Raw genomic sequence first — 25,209 nt, 5'->3', positions numbered from 1 at the left:
AGGGGTGAAGGCAGCTCCAGGCTCTGGCTGGATGTGGGGAAGGGGCTGATAGTCCCCATCCATACTTGGAGATCGATCAGCTGAATGAGAACTTTCCAGAGAGAACAAATGTTGCTCAGAAGGTTTTCTTGAGCTCGTCTCTTTTTGTAGAGGTTCAAACGTGCGTTCAATTCAAAGTTTTCAGTTGGCAGTGGTCACCGTGGGGGACGTGACTCCTTACAATAGAACTCTTGGGGTTACTAGAGCTCCCTGTCTCACTGCTCTTGTTCTGAAGTGGGTTTGGCCACTGAGTGCAGTGAAATTTAAATAAAAGCGGAAGACCAAACTTGTCAGGGGAATGGGCTTTGTGTTGTTCTCCCTTTGGGATTTAGTCCAAGACCCTGCAAATTAATTTTTCTATGTCTGTTTCCTCATAAAATAAACAAGTTACTCTCATAGCCTGCCCTTTCTACCTCCTGGGGATGTTGCGAAGATAAGGATCCAGTGGATGGGGGGCTACGGGACCCGGGCGGTGGGAGCGTGGGAGAATGTCACCCCACACTGCAGGCCTGGGAACAGAGGAGTCCCTGCAGGTGTGTGGCTAGCAAATGGCTGTTTCTGGCCACGTGACCAAATAAAAGGGAAAACTGGGTTTCCTATCTCCTTTTCTATCTCAGATTAAAAATTAGGTTAAGAAACAGGTCCATTTAAAGAGGACTTTGCCCTGGAAAAGACAGCAATATTAGGCTCTTTGCTAGAGAAGGAAGTTGGTGAAAATCTACCCAGAAAACCCACGTGTCCTAGGGCCTGGCTCAGCCATTTTGCTTTGGAGGGTCTCAGTTTCTACATTTATAGGATAAGTCAGATGATCAATTAAGATTTGTATCAGGTCTTAAATTGTTATATGGTGGTTGTGAATATTAAACTTCCTTCAAACAAAAAGTCAAATTCTCAGGAAAATCAATTTAGTTCAGTGTCGGTATAGTACTGATATCAACTAGTTACCATAGCAGCATAAGAATGTTAAAACTGTTCAGGTGGCTACAGGAATGCTGAATGACAAACTCTAAATGATAAAATGATTAGATAACAAGTTTCATCCTGCTATTCCTTCTACTGGACTAATGTACCAGGGCCTCTGGGCAATTTGAGGGTCCTTGCGTGTTCTGTAGGGGCAACTGGTCATCCTGAAAGTTTAATTTCCTTGTCCAATTCCAAACAATTCTATACTAAAAGAAATTATGAGATGAAAAGTCACAGTATTTCACACTTTGAAGGATGCTTAAGAGGTCATCAAATTCAACCTTCTAATGTGATAAATAATAAAATCCAGGAATCAAGTATCTTGCACATGGAAAGTGCCTAGTCCTCATTTTTGGGGTGGGCTTTGCACACCACAAGCACAAAATTCCTGTATAATTAATATGTCTACAAATCAGACACAGTCAGCTTGGCAAACATTACTTACACTAAATTTTCTTGAGGCAAAATGCCAGTGATACACAGACTCCACCCAAGTGTGATAAGGCCAAACATTTGTAAACAGGGCTTCAACCTTGACAATGCATCTTGTCATTTTGTGGTTCAGAAGGGCAAAAAGACAATATTCCTTCAAGCCACAGTTATCTAAAGAGGCATGTCAGGCCAAGAGGAAGACAACTTTGGGATCAACAAAGGGTGTGAGAGCAACTTCTGACCCTCAACACCCTCCCTGCTCTGTTGCTCCTTTTAAACATTCCCAGCCTAGCGTGAGTGCTCTGGAGCCTTCTGACAATGACCCGTCACGAAGGCCAGCTCCAGCAACCAAGTCATCAGCTAAATTCTCCTACGGCCAAACTGTTACTCAGAGAGAGATTTATTTCTGGGTTTTCGTCACAAAGGAAAAGGCAGATCAGGTCAGTGGGGACCATGTAAGTTCACAATTGGGGCCCTTATTTTTAAAATGACTCATTTTATTACATTAAAGAGCTTGTGAAGTTAACAATAGTATTTCAAAATGGTCAAATACGTCCAGAAAACGAAAACACAAAACGTCTGTAAATTTGAAAAGATGCTCAAAGACACGAACAATGAGAAATGAAAATTAGAATAATGAGATACCATTCTGAGCTACCAGATTAGCAAAGATAAAGGAAAAAAAATGTAGGCACTGCCCTGGAAACAGGCACATTTTGAAGTGTGGGTGGGAATGCAAATAGGCACTGCTTCTAGAGGGCATTTTGGCACCAGCTGGCACAATAAAAAGACCATGTTCTCTTTAATCCAGCAATCCCACTTGCAGGAATGTATCTTACAGTTATGTTTGCACATAACTGTGCAAACTGTATAAATGTGCACTATATGTGCAAAACTGTCTGTATTCACCATGGCACTGGTTTGTAATAGTAAAAGATTAGAAACTGCCTGAATGTCACCCATCAAAAGGATCCCAGTTATAAATTTTGGCAAATCTAGATGATGGAAGAAGAAGGAGAAGGAGGCAGCTCTAAAGCATCCACATGGATGAGAGCCAAGACTTACTGCAAGTGTTAAAGGCACAGGGCAGGGCGGTCTGCAGAGAAGCCTCTCATGGCCGTATGTGTGTGCATGGACCACGGGAGGAACCCCAAGGAGCTGCTGGCAGGGCTGGTGCCAGGAGGGGAACCGGGGGACGTGGGTGGGAGAGACATTTTCACTATCTACCTTTTTGTAACTTGGATTTTTTTTTCCCCCAAAAGCATGTACACACATCCACACAAATAGCCTGCTTGTAGTTTGGATCATAATTTGGACTCAAACAGGAGGTAATTTTGAGAAAGAGACTAAAAGAATCCAGGTGAGTTGAAGGTTTCCTGAGGAAACTGTGTTGTGGCACAGGTGAGAAATACCCCTGGATACAAGAAAGAGGATGATGGCAAGACGACTAGACCCGGGGCCCCTCCTGGTTTTCCCCAGCAGGCTCCCCATCAGCTCCGACCTTGTCTGCATTCTCCTGGCTTTCCACAGCTCTACTGTCAGGTCCAAACACTTCCTGGAACCCCCAGCCCCCTTTTTTGAGTCCCTGGAAGCACAAGGTCCTTTCTCTGTCTGAGTTCCAGGACTCAACCACCATCTGATCTCCCCAAGGAAATGCCAGAGCACTTGGCTGAGCTGACCGTGAGCTCCTGGTTCTAGAAAATGAACAATGACCACCAGTTATTAAACATAGTCTCTATGCTACGTGGTTTACACATGGTATCTTACCTTTTCTTCAAAACAACCCCAGGAGGGAAATGTCCCTCACTTTATAAAAGCATAAACTGAGGCTCACAGGGTCCCGCGGTGAAGTAGGGGCCCTGGGCTTTGAGCTCAGACCACAGAGTGCTTGCCTGCACCTCACCATCCCCTTCCATGCTCCAAAAGCACCGTCCGCTGTTTTCACCATGTGTTTCTGAATCCAGCAGCTGGTTTGGATAGTCGAGATCCCATTTGTTGGGCACTAGAACCTGAAGCCTGAATTCAGTCCCCGGAGGAGCCAGCTTTGTTCTTCCCTCTCGCCTCTATGCTTCATAGCTCATGAAAACAGCTTATATGTATGGAGCACTTAAGTACTTCCACGGATAGTTTAGAGCCTCACAAGAAGCAACCCTATGAGGTAAAGTACTATTCTCCCCATTTTAGAGGAGGAAACTGAGGCTCAGAGAGGTGAAGACACTGGCCCAGGTCAACCAGCTTAAATTGAAGAGCCACGATTCCCACCCTGGCCTGCTTCCCCCTAGAACCCTCCATTTACATTTTATCACTCGCACCCAGACTTGGGGCCCCCCATTAGTGCACAGTGCTTGAGGGGGAGAGGGATTTTGTCTTATTTAATAATAGGGCTTGAGATTAGTTAACAACAGTGGCCCATTTTGGCAGTGAAGGTTCTGACACATTTGAAAGCATAAATGAGCAACCTTTAAAAATCCCTGTATTTTTCTTTGGGCTTCTGATACATCCTACCTTCCAAAGAAGTCCAGAACAGTTTGGGAGGACCCCTAAATGGAGTGAAGGTGAGCAGAGGACAGCAGCCTCAGGCCATGACTTCCTCCCTTTTGGATGCCCACGAGGCTAATGCAATAGCTGTCACCTGGATTAACTGGGGTAAAGTCACCTCGGCCCCCTTCCAAGTCCTCACCTAGCAGGTTGTTGGTTAGTGCCCAGCCCCCGCTCAGAGACCCCGGCCCCTGCCCAGCCTATGAGAGGGCAGCCTTCTGGGCCCTGCCCCAGATGCACTGAATCCTGTGCTGCAGGCAGGGATGCAGCACGTTCCCCAGCTGATGACACTGCAGGCTGCAGCCTGAGAGCTGCTGCTCTACCATCAGGGCATTGCTCACAGCCTTACCGACTTGGCAGAAGGGGGGCGGGTGACCCGAGGACAGAAATGACAGCAACAACCTGATGTCAAGGGACGAGACAATCGACTCAGTAAATGAACCCACAGAGACCCAGCGGCAGGCCCAGGGCTGCCTTCTGTTACTGCCCAGTACCAGGACACCGTGATAATTCTGGGTAATCAAGAAGAGGTTACAAAGATAAGCCTTCAGTGGCTCCCTGTTCCTCTCAAAATAAAACCTATGCATCTCACCAAGGCCTACAGGCTTGTACCAGCAAGCCTCCCAAATGTATCGCCTGCTGCTTTCAGGATACTCTCCAGTCTCGAGCCTTCCTGGGACCTGCCGCGGTCTGACCTACCTCCTGGTCCTTGCCAGTGCTGTTCCCTCTGCCTGGAATGCTCTTCCCTCAGCTCTCTGCAAGGCTGAGGGCTTTATTCTTTAGGTCTGAACCTAACTGCCACCTCCTCAGGGAGGCCTGCCCTGACCACCCAACCAAATACTCCCTGCGGTAGGAACCAACAATTGCTTCCTTCACATCCTGTTTCAACTTGCATTTGTTTCGTATTTTGGCTCATCCTCCTCCCTTCTCCCTGATGGTTGCTGTTAAATCTAAGGCACCCAGTCCCTGATGCATAGTCAATGCTTGAGAAATACCTGCTGAGTGGATAATGACCAGGGGGCAACCATCAGCGAGTGGTGCATGGCAGACATAAGAAAACCTCCTTCTCCATTCCACCATCCATTCATTGAGAAAGCAGCTCGATGTGTACTGCCTTTCCCAAAGATCAAAAATAATGAAAAGACACACACACAAAGTAATGGAAGACTTGGTGTTTGCAGGGAAAAAGGGTCAATCACATGGAAAATTGCCTTGTGCAGTATCCTTCCCTCGTGCTGCCTTATCTGATGAGTGACTGGTGGGTGTTTTGCCTGGATTTGGGTCCATATCTCTTACACTTTAGAGCACCCGGGAGCCAACCTGCCTGGTTTAAATCCCAGCCCAGCCACTGACCAGCTGCTTTGACTATCAGCCACCTTAAAACTTAGTGGCTTAAGCAACAACTTGCTGTTTTCTCTGGTGGTTCTGAGAGTTGACTGGACCCAGGTGGGTGGTTCTCACTTGGTCTCTCCCGAGGTTCTAGTCATACGGCAGCTTGGCCCAAGCCAAGACGCAAAGGGACTGGAAGCTTCTTCAATCACCTCTCAGCTGGGCTGGGGGCTGGCCGAGCTCCTGGCCTCTCCGTGTGACCAGCTCAGGCTCTCCCCCACAGGGTTGTGGGCCATTTTAGATGGCAGCTGGCTTCCCCCAGAACAAACATTCCAAGAGATCCAGGTGGAACCCGCGAGGCTTCTTATGACCTGGCCTTGAGAAGTCATGAAGCATCACTTCTGCTGAACCCTTGGTAAAAAGGGCTGTCTCAGACTCAAAGGGAGGAGCGGGCAGGAGGGCAAGGATACTGGGAGGCCTGGCTCATTGCAGGCAGGGTTTCCAGACAAGCTTCCCCACTTGCTATATGCCTGTTGGTGAATTACTTAACTTCTCTGTGCCTCAGTCTTCTCCTCCATAAGATGGGATAATAGGTCCTACCTCACAGGGCCCTTCTGAGGAGCAAATAAGTTAATCATGTATCAAAAGCACTGAAAAATGCTATTATTATTATTATTACTCAAAAGCATAAGGAGCAAACCTTGTCTCCAATTAACCTCTGTATCCCAGTGATTAATGCATCCTGTGAAATGGTTCTTTATGACCATGAGCTGCTTTATATGGAAAGTAAGAGAAGTGTCCTTCTCTCTATTGAAAAAAATATTTGTTTTTCATTTAAAAGTCCAGGTAAAAGTTTCAAGTTTGGGTAAATGTAGTCCTTTCTCATGATCATTCATGCATTTAAAATATTAACAAAAACTAAAAATAGCTGCCAGGTCCTGGCAACTGCCATTCTGAGTCACAGTAATGACGCGTTCTCATTAGGGCCAGAAGCAGCAACACTTGTCGTGTGGAATTTCCCGTGGCACCGGAGGAAAAGGAGCGACGAATGTGTCTGTCAGTAAACTTCCCAGAAACAAAAAGAAGCCAGGATTTCCTGTAGAGGCCCAAGAAGCGAGCGACGTATCGGACCTCACAACCCAACTCCAGACCGGCCTTAGCGCTGGCTGGAAAACAGGATCTGCCAACAAATCATCAGCAGTCGGCCCCAGCCCCCCGGGAGGGACACTTTTCTGTTGCTGCCAAATTCAAACAAAGCTCAGAGGCAGGACATTAAGCTCCAACTCGAAACATAAAAGCGGCTTCATTGTCTGAGCCTGTGGACTTACGTTCTGTTCTACAGAATTCCCTGACCATGTCGTCCTCCTGCTTCATACCCCTCGGTATGCCGCACTGCCACCAGGACTGAACCATGGGTTGTGTGCCCACCCTCCAGGCACCCATTTCCAGCCACATGCACAGCCTGCATCCCTCCAGAGGGTCCAGAGCTTTTTTCTGCCTTTGCACACATGCTTTCTGCTGTCTCAAGTAGAATAATGGTAGAAAGAGCAGCCACAGTTGTCTCCCCCTTGATGACACACCAGGCAGCTGACACGGTAGGAGCTTCACATCATCATCTTAATCCTTACCTCATCCAATGAAGCCCTGACGTTGCAGGCCGGTGAGCTGGCCCGTTTCCCCCAGGAGGCTCTGATGAAGAAGAGCCCCTTCAGAAGGAAAGACATACAGATGAATGGAATGGAATTTTGAGTCCAGAAAGAGGTCCTCACAGTTACAGTCAACTGAGTTTTGACAAGGGTGCCAGAACAATCCAATGGGGAAAGAATGGTCTTTTCAACAAACGCTGCTGGGACAATTGGATAGTCACATACAAAAGAATGAAATTGGACCCCCATCTCACATTATATACAAAAATTAACTCTAAATGGATCATAGACCGAAATGCAAGAGGTAAAACTATAAAACTCTTACAAGAAAATATAAGGGTAAATTTTCATGACCTTGGGTTAGCCAAAGCCTTCTCAGATAGGACATCTGAGAAACACAAGTGACAAAATAAAAAAAGAGATAAATCTGGATATCATCAAAATGAAAACTTTTGTCCTTCAAAGGACATCAAAAAGTGAAAAGACAACCTACAATGGAAGAAAAATTTTGCAAATCATATCTGTAAGGCACGTGTAGCTGTATAAAGAACTGTTTCAACTCAGTAATGAAAAGACAAATAACCCAATTAAAAAACGAATAGACATTTCTCCGAAGGAGATATAAAAATATACAAATGGTCAATAAGCACATAAAGAGAAGCTTAATATCTTAACCATCAGGGAATGCAAATCGAAACTGCAATGAGGTACCGCTTCACACCCATTCAGATGGCTGTAATAAAAAAGACAGAAAATAACAAGTGGTGTTAAGGATGTGGAGAAATTGGAATCTCTGTGTACTGCTGGTGGAAATGCAAAATGGTACAGGCTCTCTGGAAGACAGCTGGCAGTTCCTCAACATGATAAACATAGTTACCAAATGATACAGCAATTCCTCTCCTAGGCATACACTCAAGAGAAATGAAAACTATGTTCATAAAAAAGCTGTAAACCAACGTTCACAGCAGCATCTTTCATAACAGCCCCAAAGTGGAAACAGCCCGAATGTCAATCAACTGATGAACAGATAAATAAAATGTGGGATAACTAGACAATGGAATATTGTTTGACCATATAAAGGAATGAAGTAATGATTCATGCTACAATATGGATGAACCTTGAAAACATTATTCAAAGTGAAAGAAGCCAGTCATGAAGGACTGCATATTATATGATTCTATTTATATGAAATATCCAGAACAGACAACTCTGTAGAGGCAGAGAAAATTAGTGGTTGCCTAGGGCTGAGGGGAGGGTGGGGAATGGAAAGTGATTGCTCATGGCTATGGGGTTTCTTTTTGGGGTGACGAAATGTTCTAAAATTGATTGTGATGGTTGCACAACTCTGAGAAGATACTAAAACCCACTAAACTGTTCACTTAAAAAAAAAAGAGAATGCAAAAATATAAAAAAAAGAGCCCCTTCTCCCAGCAGCTTCACTGACTGCACCCCCTCCCCTTCCCTGGGGGCTGGGAGGTTCCCGCCTGCTGCTTGATTAGAACTCCTGTAACGCACAGTGGCTCGTTTGCATCTCTGTCCATCCACCCCAAGGAGGGCAGGAGCCCTGGGTGAGGCCTGAGTATAACTTGTTTTGACTTCCGGGATCCAGGATGGTGCTTGGCACATGGTAGATGCTCAACGTAAATGTGTGTTGAATGAATAATCTCTAGCATGCCCCTAAAAGTACCCATTTCTCTTCATACCATTACTTCTAAAACACAGAATGTCATAAAGTTAAAACACACACACACTATATCTGCATATGATTTTAAAATTCTTTTCTCATCAAATATTTTTTAAACTGGAACCACTGATAAGTTGCCACATGATTAATCTGAGTTTTATCTCTTTTCTACATCCAGAGAGACCTATGAGTTCAGATTTTAAAAGCTAATCATATTCTTGCAAACATTGAGGACTGACAATTTGGTACGCCGAGCCTTCTGTCTTGGGGCTTGCCCCTATGAAGCTTGTTACTGCAAAGGAGAGGCTCAACCTGCTTATAATTGTGCCTAAGAGTCTCCCCCTGAGTGCCTCTTTGTTGCTCGGATGTGGCCCTCTCTCTCTCTCTCTCTAAGCCAGCTGAGCAGGTGAACTCACTGCCCTGCCCCCTACATGGGACCTGACTCCCACGGGTGTAAATCTCTCTGGCAACACAGGATATGACTCCTGGGGATGAGCCGGGACCCGGCATTGTGGGACTGAGAACATCTTCTTGACCAAAAGGGGAAAGAGAGATGAAACAAAATTAAAATTTCAGTGGCTGAAAGATTTCAGATGGAGTTGAGAGGTCATTCTGGAGGTATTCTTATGCACTATATAGATATCCCTTTTTAGGTTTTAGTGTATTGGAATAGCTAGAAGGAAGTAACTGAAACTGTCAAAATGCAACCCAGTAGCCTTGATTCTTGAAGATGATTGTATAACTATGTAGCTTACATGGTGTTATGGTGTGATTGTGAAAACTTGTGGCTCAGCTCACACTCCCTTTATCCAGTGTATGGATGGAGGAGTAGAAAAATGGGGACTAAAACTAAATGAAAAATAGGGTGGGATGTGGGGGGGATGGAATGATTTGGGTGTTCATTTTTACTTTTATTTTTTATTCTTGTTTTTATTCTTTCTGCTGTAAGGAAAATGTTCAAAAATAGATTGGGGTGATGAATGCACAACTATATGATGGTTCTGTGAACAGCTGATTGTACACCATGGATGACTATATGGTATGTGAATATATCTCAATAAAACGGAATTTAAAAAAAAAAGCTAGCCATCAGTAAAACAACCAGGATACATGGAAAAAAGGTAGAAACACTTATCCAGAAAGAGTGCATTCAGCTTCTAACACACTCCATATCTCTAGGAACTTGACAAAATTTTCCCCTACTCTGTGAGACAGAAGACTTTTAATTGGCAAGAAGCCAGCATAATCAGAAAACAAAACTCAGCCCTTGAAAACTCTTTGGCCTTCAACACCACCGCCACCACCAATGCATGACGTCAAAGGCAACAGCATACTAGGCTGGGAACTAGTCTCTGCTTCATGTTTTAACTCACTCACAACACCTTGTGTGGTAGGTACCATCACTGCCCTCATTTAAACGTGAGAGGAGCAACTTTTCCAAGGCAACATGGCTGGTAAATGGCGGAGCTGAATTTGAATATTGGAAGTCTGTTTTCATTGTCCACACCCTTGCCCTTGACACTACCTAGGACAGTCTTCTGGGTACTCAGCCCCTGGATGGGACCAAGGAAAGTATTTGTTTGATTCTCATTTATAGACTGGTCAGTACAGGTCACAAATACGATCTCTTGAAAAAAACATGAATATGAGGGAATTTAAAGCAATGTGTGAATACCTAATACTTGAATGTCTATTATTTTGAAAATCCTTTAAATATCGGGTTAGAAATATCTGCCCCCAGACTTACAAAACTTTGACCTGCCCTCACGCTGCAGGGCTGGCTCCTCCTGGGCCTTTAGGCCTTGCACTGCGACTCCACAGGCCTCCTCAGCCCCCAACTGGTGAGGCCACCAACCCTCACCCTCTTCTCTTGGTCTCAGTGCCTTATCGGCTTCTTTCTTTGCGCTCACCATTATTTATAATTATTTTATTCACTTGTTTTCCTACCCTTTTTAGGTTTGCCTCGTCCATTAGAATCTAAGTTCCATATGGGCAGCGATCTTGCCCAACTTGTTTGCCTACCAAGTATTTGTTGACTAAATAATAACTCTTGATTTAGGTAATATTTTTCTTTCAGAACAATTTGGTGGATTAGTGACTGGCTGAATGACTACATTGGCTGTGGCAACTCCAGGACAGGGGTGGTGCCTTGCTCATTTCAATTCTCCCAGTTCCTAGCTTGGTAGCTGGCACATAGGAGCTCTACCGAACTTTTTTTTTCTTTTTTTGCCAGCTTTTTTTTTTTTAATTAGAGAAGTTGTAGGTTTATAGAAAAATCATGCATAAAATACAAAGTTCCCATACCCACCCGTTATTAACACCCGTTATTAACACCCACCCGTTATTAACACCGTACCATTTGTGTGGTACATTTGCTACAATTCATGAAAGAACTCTTCTATAATTGTACAATTAGCTATTGTTGGTTGTTTACATTAGGGTTCACTGTGTTGCCCAGTCCTATCCATTTTCTTTTGATTTTTATTCCAGTAACACATGTACATCTAAAATTTCCCCTTTTGTCAGCTCTACAAATCTTGATTGGAGTTGTTCATTAATGAACTGCTGTCAACCTGGAGGGCAGCCTCTACTGGGGTGCCTCTAGGCTCTGTCCGGGCAACTTCTGGATCAAAGGGTGAAGGTACAAGGGCCTGCTGACGAAGGCCGGGAGGCCCCGCAGAGGACAGGGACAGGAGTTACGGGACCTTGAAGTGTTGCAAGATCAAGAATTCAAGAAACAAACAAACAAACAAAACAAACAAAATCCCCCAAATCTGGCCCCGACCACAGGACAGGGAGTCAGTAGCTGGGGCAGTGACTGGAATAAGGGCTGTGTTTCCAGTGAGCTCCAGTGTCTGCCATGCACAGTGCTGCCCGCAAGCCCGGGCAGCCCTGGGCTGCAGTAGAAAATGTGTGGTGACCAGAGAGAGGGAGCAGATCACACAGCTTCACAACCCACCCCCCACTTTATTTAATTATTATTTTCTTCTTTTACCCAAGTAAGTCCCAAACTTCCTAACAGCAGTACTTGGCAGGCATTAGCAGAAACTCTGAAGCCCTTAATGAAAGTCAGTGCTCATACACTCACGGGCCTTGAGCTACACTGTCCAACGCGATGGGCGCCAGCCCCCTCGCTGGCCTCGCCCTGGGATCTGCCTCTTCAGTGTCGTCAGCCCTCAGGTCTCCTGGTGCATCTGAGGGGGGTCTCCGCTGCCACCGAGCCTGGCTAATAACCCCTTGTTCCAGTTCTTCCCAGACTTCCAGGAGAAAAGACCTGTTCCTCCTAGTGTGTATTTTCCTCTCAAGCCCTTCTCATCACCAAAGCCTGTGAGGGGAAGCCATTCTTATCTGGGCATGTCTAAATGTTCTCTCTCCTTTTTCTGGGCAGCTTTCAAGATCTGGTCTGTTATCTCTAAAGTTCGAAAAACTAGCCATGAGGGTGTGTTTGTACGTCCCTGATTATGGTTTGTTTTAGCCTTTTCAATTTTTTTCTGCATCCTTATTAATCACAGATTGGATTTCCATGCCCTGTTTCCTAGGTCTGTCAATTCTTTGGTGATACCACGTTTGAGCGATGTTGGTGGACCCTGGAAACAGCTCATACATGTTTACCTGTCAGTTTTCAGATGTCTATTTTTATTCTTGAGGGCTTTCCTTAACGTTAGAAGGACCTGATTAATGCTTGTATGTAAATACTAAAACGTCAATCAATAGTTTTAAAGCTTCTGTTATTGTCAGTGCAGGTAGGGCCTCCAGTTCCACACCTCACTATGTTTATCGCTTTTACTAGGGGGACATTTTCAGCCCTTTTATTTTTCACCATCTTCTCAGTTTTAATCATTGGCTTACAATGAAGAGGCAGCAATTAATAGAGAGAAGGGCTTACTCATCAGAAGAAGAAACTCACATTTTCATCTGACAAGCTGTTGGTCCTGGAAGAGCAAGTAGATGTGTGGGAAAATTCAGATCAAGAGTTTTCTTCTTCTTCTTCTAGAGTTACTTAAATTTTTAATGGGAAAAAATTATACTACTTTTGTTACCAAAGTCAAGTCTATTGAAGACTATGCAAAACCTTTTATTCAAGGAGACCACAGGAATAGTTATTTACTGCTAAAACAGCACTTCCAGATGCATATGTGCTTATGGACAAATACACTACTTGCCACGTTACAATTTTTCATGTTCCTCTTGTTAGCCAGGGACCTTAGGATTGGAACCAAACCCTGAGGTTTGTACCAAGTAGTTGGGAACACACTTGTATTCATGCTCAGTCCATAAACAAATCCTAGATTAATGTTTAGGTTCAGCAAGGAATAAACAGTATTTTAGGAAGAAAACAGCCCAGGGGCCAACTGATAAAGAGATTGGGAATGAAAACAAGGATATGAAGGTAAAAGTATTTTCTTTATCACAGTCTCAAAAATCTGGATGCTGTCAGGGGACAAAGAATGTTCTGAAGAACCAACTCAGATCTCACCTACTCACTTCAAGAAAATAATTTAGAAAATCTTAAAAATCTAAACATTATTTTGTTGGCTACTAAAATACAAGAAAAGCATCAGGAAAAGTTTGCAGGAGTTTTAGGTAGCAGTTACTTAATGAGACTAAAATTATTATATATCAGAATATTTTTATTCCCACTTGATAGGAATTCAACCTTTTATGTCAGCTAAGAAAGCTACAGTTTAGTAACTATACTTAATCTTTTGTTCCTAAAGATTTTCCTCTAACTATAATTAAACTAAAATGCATTTGAAGGGTAACAAGTTTCCATATGAAGCAGTACACTGAAAATTGCTCCAAAATCAATTGTCCTAAATAGGTTTCATTTATATAGTTCCTAAACATAGAGATTTAGATAATGTTTATTACCCAAGAATGCTGAATACACATTCTTGTTTTATCCTGGAGCTCAAAGAGCGCCCCAACACAGAGCAGTGAGGCAAGGGGTTCAATGACCCCAGGAAGTTATTTGACTTATATAAAAAAGGCCAATTGCTGATTCTAGGGTCAATGCTAAAGGTTTTGCTGATGAGAAGGTTGTGCCAAGACGCATTCTAATTGGTAAAGGTCACTTCTAACATAAGAGTGGGTTTGCCCCAGAGGCAATGGCCTCTTCATGAACATCAACCAGATGTGTCCCCTTTTCCCATAATGTGACACTCGGTTTCAGCATGAACAAGCTAGGGTGGTCACTGCCTAGACATCCCTGAAGATTGACAAAGTGATTAAACTAGAGGAAGGGGTAGCAACAGACAAGATAGAATTTAACAGAGGAGTATGAATACTGAATCTCTATATAATTTTCTTTTTCTTAGTTGCTAGGGTATTAGAATAGCTAGGAGGACAGACCTGAAATGGTGGAACTGTAACCCAAAACATTCTTTGAAAATTGCTCTCTAACTACTTGTTAAATTGCACTTGGAAAGTTATCACTTCTATGTATATACATTATATTTCACAATTTTAAAAAAAAAAGAGTGAGTTTGCCATGTTTTGTCTCAAACCTAACACCACAAAACATGCACTGCCACAGCCATCATGTTGTGTTCTTCTCATCACCTAGTGACTATTTGGCCTATAGGCTGCCAAACGCCCTCATCCTCCTTATAATCACACTTGTCGTCATACCCCCCACTCTGTCCCCTCATCCCCTGGGAATGGAATAAAAGGAAACCAGGTTTATGAGGTAACAAGAAAGAGAACAATGAACAAGGAAGAATAGAACCCCATAGGGGAGGTGTGTGACCCCAGGTTCATAGTCCCCACCTCTGCTTTCACCACTAAGGCATTAGGGCCCCTTCCTGGGGATACACACTCAGAAGGGAACCTGGGCCCCAGAGCTCTGGGACACCTGGGCATTGCCCTGGGGCTGCCTGAGGGCCACCAGGGATGATGCAGTGGCCAGCTCCCTGGGTCAGGTCCCTCCCTCCCCCATATGACCTCCTGGCAAAGCAGCACAATTCTCAACCGCACCACCATCTGTCTCGTCCCAAGTTCATGGGTAGGTGCTGGGTTTGGTGGAGCCGGTAGGTCTACCTAGGTGTGCCCAGCAGTCCCCACACGCTCACCCGCTTTGTCCCACAGCCACACCTCCTGTCCAGCATGCTCTCACTCCAGAGCTTGCCTAGACCTGCCGCAGGCTAGGGGGTGGACTGATTCCCACACAGAAGATGCAGCCTTCAGCTACTGCCTGAAGCCAGTCACTCCTCCAAGCGTACTCTCCAAAAGCAGCACATTGTCAACCATATTTTCTCTGTCCATTCCCCAGCCATAGAGCTTGGTCATCCTGGCTTAGGAAATGGGGAAATATGTCTCATTGTTGCCGAAAGGCTCTGCTCTCCTAGGGGAGTAATGGTGGCTGGGAGTTTCCTTGGCATGGCTGAGCTTCTGTCCCCTCCTGATTGCTTTCAGGTTTAAGTAAGATTATGAATGCTAAACGATTAGCTCAGGGTAGACATCTAGCAAAGGCTCACTTCATGGTGGCTGTTGCCACACTGCCATAATTAGTACACACTTCAGGTAAGCCCTTTAAGTGTGTAAGAGGGACCCACTTGATGAGGTTCAGTTACTCAGCTTGTTGAGGGTTAGTACATCCATTGCAGGAAGGAAAAAGGACAAGGCAGTGGAGGTGGCTCATCAGCTGCCACCTTTCCTCTTTCATAGGCAAAACACCTGCAAGGGAGGCAAGATGTGACTAGTAAAGTCAGTGGTGGGTATGTTTTAAATGTTTTGTGGGATAACAATCTGTACTCACTATATCACCAAATCTTGAAACAAATTCCTGGGGAAGTTGCTGCTATGAGCTGACTAAGCTGGAGGAATGGAAACAGACAGGCGCATTCAGGTGAGAATGTAGTACTGTTTGCAATAGTTTAAGCTGAAGTAGCTTTAAAATACTACATATTCTTTTAAAATAATACAGATTGGGGTTAATGTGTTGAAAATGTCAGCACAGTAGCATACAGCACCCAAGCTTGGGGACCCTGGCTGCAGTTGGAAGCGCTGTCATTGTAGCTCGCTGTCCTTCTCCACCAGCTGCCCTGTCCATCAGGGTGGCACCATATGTGCTATTTCTGTGCATAGGATGTAAGAACATGCCGAGGCAAGTAAGACCAGGACATGAGTCATATTTCTATATAGTGTTAAAAAGAACTGATCTTCAAAGCATACTGACAGCATTATGTTATGCTTCGACACAGTTGTAGAAGAGATACAGTTTGAAAGACACAAGTTACTTACTAAAAGCAAAGGAGAAATTCTGAAAAATATAGATGATTAGATATTGGTCAAAGACCTATCAATGAAAGAAATGGATGAGATTGAAACAAAAATCTAGGTCTTAATATTTAGAGGTAAAAAGGAAGATTTGTTACCAGCACACTTTGCAGATATAGTGAGACACGTGCAGCTCAGAAAAGCAGTAGAACATGGGTTTGCTTTATTTTCCTTTAAAACAAAATATTTTATTTACAGAGCAATCTTTCTGGGGCAAAATTAATGTTCCTAAACTGGTTCTTCAAAAAATAATAATAATAAAATCTATTTGGCACTGAGGTGCTAAGATACACACACACACACACACACACACACACACACACACACACACACAAAAGATGGCTAGCACTGTCTACAAATTATTGACAATCACAATATCCACATAGTTAAATAAACTATGCTGTGTCCCTATGATGGAACACAAACAACTGCTAAAGGGAATGATGTCCTTGCTTGTTACGGGGAAAAATCAAGTTGTAGAAGATGTGTGCAGTAATTGCCTTTTTTAAAAAAAAACGATGTACTTGCATGTATACAGGAAAAAGTCTCTAAGGAGCCAGAGAAAACCGTGATTAATTGTTCTTTGTGACAGAGAGGGATTTATTTTATGTCCTTATTCATTGTTTGAATCCTTTACATGAAATATGTATCATCTTTATAACTGAAAATAAAACCAATGAAGATATTCACAAGAGAGAATAGTAATGCCTGAGCTTCTTCTGAAACTGCAAAGTTCTTGGAGGCCTTGGGGTGGCCAGTTGTACCATAAATCCTCTGTGGCCTGCTGGGTCCCTAACTGGATCGGCTGCTTTGTTTTAATAGTGAAGGTCCAGAAGGGGGAGCTGGGAAGGGCCACACACAGTGACGTCAGCTCAGGGCGGTCCCCAGCTCTCGGCGAGGCCAAGGTGGCAGCAGAGAAAGGAGGGTTTGCTGACCGGGAAGCCCTTTCTTTACCCGTCAGGGGACCTTTGCTTACGTGTCCCCATGGCCCGTGCAAATCTACTGCTGCTTCATGAGAGGTGGCGGGAGTCCACTGCCTGCCCGTCACCCCTGGCCAAGACCCCAGGCAGGTCACTGTGCAACCCTGGCACGCCAGCCTTTCTCATTCACAGTTTATTGACTCACAGGCAAGGGGTTGCAGAGCGTTACCAGTGAGAAGTGACAACGGCAGTTCGTCTGCCCTATCTCCTCCCTCCCAGCAGAGCTTCGCTAGGGAGCTTCCCTGCGTGTGGAGGGCCGGGGCAAGGGGAATTACTTGACCTGTCTCTGTGACCACGGGAATCCGTGCTGAAGCCCAGACAGGCAGGAATTTCCTCTCTACAAGTAAACCGTGTCCTCTGGTCGGCCCCTTGCCCTGATGGCCCCTTTCTCTGAGGGGCGGTGGGGTGGAGGGAGAGAACAGCAGCTCTATCTGTTTAACCACAATGCCTGGGTCTGGAAACAGTCATTCCTCATCCTTGTCTTCTGAAGGCTAAAGACACCCAGATGTCATTGTTCCCTACCAAGCATTTCCTATTCTTTGTAGAGCTCCTGTGAGCGGCCTCATGGCCTTTGCTTCCCTTAGGTAATGCCTACCCAATGTCCAGATGCCAGCTCAAATGTCACTTCCCCTGGGGAACCCTTCCCATCACCCCAAGGCCAAGCCAGAACCCCCTTCTATTTAACCCTGACACCCTTGCCCACATCTCACTGCACTTATCCCAGATTTCACTTTCCATTTATTTATAGGACTTTAAGCCCCTTGCCCTGAGGGCAGAAACTGCACCTGTTTTTGCTGTATCTCTGGTGCATGGTACAGCGTCTGGTGCAAAATAGATACCCAATAAAGGCTAGCTCAGTGAAAGAATGATGCAAAGATTCCTGGAGTAGAATTTACACCAATGGGGACGGGAGGAAGAGGCAGCTGGGAGGGGCTTGTTTGACTGTTTGTTTTGTCATATGTGTCCAACTGAATAGTTAGCAAGGAGTATGTCCTATCTTAAACTCTGGAGAGTTATCTGAAGTGGGTATTAGTAGTAGATGACAGAGTTTAAAGGAATTAAGAGCTGAGGGCTAAGACTCTGGGAAGTTTCTCATTTGAAAGGGCAAGTTCTTGGATGCTACAGCCTCCTGGTTGTTTCTTGGGGCCTCTTTGGCTCTGAACCCCAGGGCTGCCCAGAGGTGCTTGCTGTGGGCTGCCCTGGGCCATGGCTGTCCTGGAGGATGGACAGACATGGTGGGAGATAGAGACCCTCTGCTGACCGCACCAAGAGCCCCAGGTAGCACCAGGTGAGGGAGGGACAGACACACTGACCTCGGCTGATGCGCTGCTTCTCCCCGGACAGGATGCCGGGGCTGTCGATGATGCTGATGCTCTGCAGGACCTGATTGGGCAGCTGGGAGCACATGAATCTGAAAGAAGGGGATTGAAGGTGGGATCAGAAAGGGCACATCGCAGAGTAGGCCAGCGGCACAGCTCCTTGGTCACTCCAGGCTCACTGATGTTGGAAACACGGGGGAGAATAGCGGGGCTCCATGGGTGCCACAGAGCAGAGGTGCTGGTCCACGGGGCTGTGTGGGCAGGTGCATGGGGACCTGCCACCACCCACCACCAGATCTCTTGCTGCTAATTTCCGCTGGAGTTAACATTGATTGAACACTTAGGTATTTTACAAGCCTAATCTCACTTGGTCCTCACATTAACCTCATGAAGAAGAAACGACCATTAACCTCCGAACAAGTGGGTGCTCAGAGAGGGAAAGGAACTCGCTCAGAGTCACTCAGAGCTGATCTGGATCAGCACGGCTCCAAAGCCCTTGAGGTTTGCCACCCCTCTCTTCTGTGCTGCTCCTCACATGAGCCTCTGGGCTTCTCCCAGCAACTCTCACGCCTCCCTTAGGGTGCACTGCCCCACTAGGCTGCAGTCTCCTCAACCCCCTGCCCACTCCCTGGCATGAGAGCTGGAGGGACTGGGGCTCGTTTTCTCTGTCTAATGCCCCAGCACTCAGCATCTGGCCTGTTGCCCTGTTGTGGCTTTAGGCCCAGGCCGGGGCAGGTACCTGCTTGTCACACCTCAAGTCCTCCAGGGGCTTAGGAGCCCCAGGAGTGCCCTAAGAGTGGGTGAAGGGGCCAGGGTTGGGCAAGGCTCTGGCCAGGCACCTCCAAGCCTCCTTTCTTGTCCACCACCTGCTAAGACCATCCCCTTAGGCGGATCCTGACCCTCCCTGCCGCAGTTTGAGCCAGCTGTCCCACATCTGCCTCAGAAGGGACAGGATGATGCATGAAGAAAATTCTGGCCTACGGGTCAGCAGATCTGTGTGGGGAACTGAGTCCTCCATGTTGCCTGAGGCATATCTGGGGTGGTGGCTTAGAATGCAGAGCCGCAGGCCTGCATAGAATGCCATGCAGGCCCGCCCTGTAAAGATGTGTGTCTTGTGACTACCATTGTCTTAAACCTAGATTGTATTCACCTGATGTAAACCTAGATTGTATACAACTGATGTAAACATAGGTATCTGGTGGGCTCTCCCCCACCTGAGCACTTTTAGCATATATACCTGATCTTCTGAAATAAATCGCTGGAGCAAGGCTGCATTGTCGTCCACTTAGCATGAGATGCAAGTGGGCCCCCTGCTCCCTTAATTCTTAGCTTTGTGTCCGTGTCTCATTCCTGCGTTGCCCTGTCAGCAATAGATCTGGGTTCAGGTTCAGCTCAGCCTTTGCCAATAATTCACTGCCGGACGATGGCAGACAAGGGCTTCCCCACTCTGGGCCTCCGTTTCCTTATATGTAAAAACAGACCTTTGGACCAGAGACTGGCAATGCCCTTAGCTTTAACATTGTATATCTCTATGAGTCACAGAGGGAAACGGTTTTTTTTTACTTCCACTCCAGGCAGCAGAGGCTGACTTGGATCTTTGTTAGGCACTGTTCGTTTTAAGACAGAAACTGTAGAGTGCCTCTCCTTTTCCAGTACTGTAAATGGCTAACTTCTGTATCTGTGTGGGCAGAAGCTTAAAAATGCTGGGCAAAAGCTCATTTTTCCATTCAGTGGAACTGGTGGAGATTACTCAGGAAGTAAATATGCTGGGAATGCAGACAGGGAGACCAACCCAGCCTCCGCAGTGCATGTGTGCATGGCAGAGCCCTGAGGGGCAGGGTGGGGGGCATGGCAATATGGGCAGGGGTGGGCAGTCTTGAGCAAGACATGTAATTACTAAATTCAAAATAACTTTCTTTGGAGGTGCTCAGGACAAGCTTCTCACACATTCCTTCCTATATTTTCAAATCAGCCCAGGAAAATGTTGGAAAAGACACTATGATCATTTTGCCCCTGGAAAAACTGAAGCACAAAGCAATTATGACATCTTGAGGTCACACCGCTAGTGCATGGCTGGCTGAAGACTGCAACCTAATACTTCTGAGGTTGGTTAAATAGAATACAAGCCATAAATTTAAAAACCTCAAAATGTTAAAAATAAGGGCTTATGTTAATTCAAGAGAAGCCCCTATTTCTGGTTTTCTCCTATACCCCATCCTTTGATTAAACCCACTGCCCAACACTCGGAGAACAGATTTGCACCCTGGACCACTAAGCATCTTGTAAGTTCACAGAGAAAAACCATCACTATTTAATTCTCTAGAATTGGGATAGGAAGAGAGCATTCTGAACACATCTGTGGTGGATGACAGCTCTGGTCAGTGATGATTTAGCTTCTTATCACAGTCCTCAGGCAGTCTGAGACATTTGGCAGTGCTGAAAAAGTTGCACATACATGAAACTATTTTATGCATCTATTATCGTGGCAAGACTGACCTTCCAAAATCAGGAGCTCACACTCAGTATCAATTTTTCCAAAACACAAAATCCCTAGATTGTAGTGTGAGGTTGACAAAGGGATTCAAAATTTTTAAACTATTCACTTGCTCTGTGCAAAGCAACATTTTGACACTCCCCAGGTCTGCTGACACGACAGCAGAGGCAAAATGTATGAGCCCTGAAGCCCGAGCCTGTCAGATGTCTCTGCAGCATGCACAGGCAGCAAGCCAAGGGGCCAACGGACAACTGCAAAAGGAGACGAGAGCAGCACTCCAGGGGGCACCCGGAAGGGGTTGGTTGGGTTGCATGTGCAAAGCTGGGCCCCCCTGTATGAGAAAAAGCCTACTGGGGAAAGGGGTACCATGAGCATTCAGACCCCCGAGTGGTGGCACAGCTCACACTCCATGGGTTAGACCCACACAAAATGTTTTCTTTAAAAAAGTTATACTGTAATCAGAAAGGAAAAAAATATGCTAATATTATTACAGCAACCATATCTTACTTTTATGCTTCAAGAAAGGAAGGTGAAAGGCAGGGTGATTTCTCTCGCACCTCACAGTTGGCCTCAAGACAGGCCTTCCTCACTGACGTGTTTCTGCTGAAATGTTCCAAGCACAGATTTGTGTCCCAGGATGGATTTCCCACTCCTTCCCTGGAGAGGCTAACACAAAACGTATTTGTGTCTTGCCTTCTACATTTCACATTAAATATGCTGACGTGCTGGTTAAAGCCTGGAGCCTCACCATAGGCTTCTATGAGGTGTCTCCCTCACCCAAGGCTGCCCTGATAAATTTTGTTTTCCAAAGTAAAAGGAGAAGGGGTGGGGGGGGACAGTGCTAGGATCCTACATGAACCCCACCCACGTCACCTGCACATCCAAGGAACGCTCAGGAGTAGGTTAAGTGGCAGAATGGGGAGGCGGGGGTGGATAAAAATGGTAACATTTTAAGAGTAGGTGGTAAGGTCTTGGGTAAATTGCTAGATCTGCTGCAGAGTAAAATAAGGGGGTGGGAAGATTCGATTATTCAAAATTGCTTCCAAATGCTAAAATTATAATTCAGTGATCAAAGTGCTAAAGCTGTCGACACAAGGGTTTGAAAGGAATAAAAAACAAAACAAAACAAAAATGTTAAAATTAGATTTTTAAAAGAACCAGGCAGCACCTTAAAATTGATTTGATTTCTGATCAATGTAGTGATATCCTGTAGTACAATGATGATAAAATAGCACACACATTTACAGGGCATTTACTATGTGTCAGGCACCCTTCTATGAACTAACCTAAGCCTCGCCACAGCTTTAGACGTAAGGGCCACAAGCTGCCATCTCACAAAGGAGATGGGGCCTGAGGGTCACGTGCCACCACACGCCAAGTCACATGCTGATAAAGCAAGAGAGCAGGCTGCTAACTCGGCAGTTCTGATCCCCGAGTCCAGGTTATTACGAACTAGACTTCTGCTATTATTTCATGCATTTGAACCTCACGCGGGCAACATTCTAAACCACACACAGGCGTGCTGTGCCATCACCCGGGAACCCACCTGCAGAGGGGCTTCCCTGGGCGGCTTGCTCTGGGCCTCCTGGGGGTGGACGATTGCAGCAGTGAGCAGGAGGCCGCAGAAGTGGCCCCAGGCCTGTCACCCTTGTTCACTCACCTGGCGACCTGCCTGGGTTGCTGAACCACTGGGTCTACCAGCCCTGAGGACTCCCAGGCTCAAACAGGCCTGAGCTCACAATGGAGAGAGCATGGAGCTGCCTCGAAGCTCTTCCTTCTACCTCAGCTCGCTTTGTGGACCAGGAGGGTGAGACTAGAGATCACACAACTTCCTAGGTTTGCACAGTAAATACGACACAATATACAAAAACGCTTTGATGATTAAACTGTGAAACAAACCATAGAGAGGATAATTACTACTACATGGTCTACCACAAATGGCTGCTCTAACCCTCCAGTGCTCAGGAGGAATTGAAATTCACAACCAGACTATATAAAATATAAAAGTCCATGGTTACCCCTTAGATTGAATCCATGAAATTACCATTTTTATAGTTAACAAATGGTTGAACACAGGTAATTTTTCCTGTGGCTCAACCTAAATATATACTTTTATAAATCAAGCCTCTCCTGACTGCCACAGGGGAAAGCCGGGTGCAGTGCAGGCAATCCCGGAAGGCCTGCCTGCGCCCAGGGAGGAAAGCTGGTTTTCTGGAATGTGAGGACTAGGAATTTAGAGACAGCTGCAGATAGAGAACAATGGTTTAATGACCTGGGGCCACTGCAAATCCTGAGGTTAAAGATTAATGGGAAAGGTGAGTTTATCAGTTTATTATGGATAAATGCACCATTAAAAAATCCTAATTATCCCCTCTGATTTAAAAAAACAAACAAAAAAATTTACTGGTGAACAAAAGTACTTCTTGGCAAGAACTTTTTTTCCTTCATCTCAGTAGCTCAATTTGTTGCTGGAGCCAATATGTGTCTGGGCTGATGCTGTGTACTTGTATTAAGTCAGTTTTGTTTTTTTTTTTTTAAATTTCCAAAGGTATATAAGTGACTATGTAACATTCAAAACTCAAAAAAAGTATATTGAATAACGACTTGTTTAATTACAAAAAGCAGCTAATAAGTAGAGTATATAAGTCCAAAGACACATATATATTCTATTATTAGGAAATCATTATGGACAGAAGACAATGTTTTATTTTTTATCTTCACCATCACCAGAAGGAAGTTTCTGATGGCTAAAATGACAGAAGGAAGTTTCAAAATTTCTATTGTATAGCCAGGATTAAAGTTATTTTCAAAAATAAATAGAGGCAATGGAAGAAGTAAACGAGATTAAGAATTTCTCCTCTGGAAAACTATCATTTAAAGTGGTATTAGATTTTAACCTAAAAAATAATGTCTGTAGCTATCTGGATTAAAAAAAAATACTGTCATTTTTAGAAAGAAGATTGAGGGGGAAAGCACAACATCCAAATTCAAAAGCAGACTCTAGGAGGAAGAGTCAGACCCCAATCCCTGACACTTCTCAAATTGACCAAAACACACTGGAGGCTCCCTGGATCCTTAGGAGAAACTGCCTCCTGACAACAAACTTTGGAGGGTAACAGCCAGTTCCACGCTAGGCTGGCCTCTCTTGAAAATCCTCCCCGTAGGGAAGCAGCATGGTAGAGTTTGAGATCATCATACTCAAGTTCAGTTCTTTTTATTCTAAACTCAACACCTTCTCTTATCGTTCAAGTATGAGATATCTATTGTTTGAACCTGCCTTTGGGGGGAATTTATCCTCATTTCTCAGGAATGCGCTGTAGATACCTGTTATAATCCTAGAAACCAGCTTTAGAGATTGAGGCTCCACTGGCTTGCTTAATGTTTGGAAGATGTTATCATATAAGCAAAAAAGCCCCCAAGCTTGGGCACTGCCTTGTGAAGTAATGAACTCTTTTAAAGATGCCCCTGGGGTGGAAGGCCAAACCAACTCCAGATACTGAGAAGACCAAGGGTGACTCTGGAGGTTGCCTGGAGGGAGAAAGTTTTCCACGGCAAACAACCAATTCTCTTTTTTACCAAGTCTTGTATTTTGACCTAGTTCCTGGAAAAGTATAAATCTAAAAAAAGAGGTTTGTCTGCCTGCAGCACCAGCCTTGTTGATGTTCCCAGAGGGATGCTATAATTATGCACACATGTCTGAGCACCCTGTACTAACTGACCATCTTTCTTAAATAAGTGCTGTGTGAAACAGCAGCACTGTCACGTGGATACTACTTAGTCTGGCTTTACTCTTAAGCAGCTATTAGGTGCATCCCTTAGGCAGAAGCCTTACATTTACAAGGCTACCAGGATTGCTAGAAGGACAGAAACTCCTTGACTGGGTGCCTTGTAGGGCTCAGGGTAGCAGACAGAAGGGAAGGGGAAATCTGAGTTCCAGGCCTGACTCTGCCTCTTCCTGACTGAATGGTCTTGAGCAAGTCACTTTACTTCTTTACCTTCAGTTTTCTCATCTGTAAACTGGCAATAGTATACCTGTCTTATTAACCCCAAAAGGATGATACAGATGAAATGATGTAAATTATAAATTGGGACCCTCTGTTGCCATTGTTGGAGAGCTGTATTAAGGACAGCCTTAAAGGTGAAATAGGGGGCAGCAGGCAACAATTCTTAGTCCGAATGTCATACCACTCGGCAGCTTGGTGTAGCAGTCACTAGCAAGGACTATGGCTGGATGGCCTGGGTTTCAGCCCCAGTACTGCCACCGATCAGCTGGGGGCCCCACGGAAGTTAAGTTGGCCTCTCCATGCCTCAATTCCTCCTCTGTGCACTGGGGAGAATAACAGCACCTATGTTACAGGGTTTTTGTGATGATTTAGAATTAACACGTAGGTTTAGAATAGTACCTGACACACAGTAAACATCATTAATTATTTGCTACTATTTTTCCATGTATTATTCTGAATTTGGTTAACACTTGATTATCTAAAGCATGGATTATTCAGCAAGC

The 25,209-nt window shown here is 45.0% G+C and overlaps 1 protein-coding gene across 1 annotated transcript in view; it reads right to left on the bottom strand.

Moving 5' to 3' along the window:
- EHD4 (EH domain containing 4) overlaps nucleotides 1–25,209 on the bottom strand; it is a 79,356-nt gene that overhangs the window by 32,870 nt on the left and 21,277 nt on the right. Inside the window, exon 3 of the mRNA XM_037834235.1 lies at nucleotides 18,203–18,300. Within this exon, the coding sequence (XP_037690163.1) occupies nucleotides 18,203–18,300 (98 nt within the window). The remainder of the gene's footprint in view (nucleotides 1–18,202; nucleotides 18,301–25,209) is intronic.

Source organism: Choloepus didactylus, chromosome 4, assembly GCF_015220235.1.
Source record: "Choloepus didactylus isolate mChoDid1 chromosome 4, mChoDid1.pri, whole genome shotgun sequence".
NCBI classification, from domain to species: Eukaryota; Metazoa; Chordata; class Mammalia; order Pilosa; family Megalonychidae; genus Choloepus; species Choloepus didactylus.
Note: the sequence above shows the minus strand (reverse complement) of the source record. Positions and strands in the feature narration are given on the sequence as shown.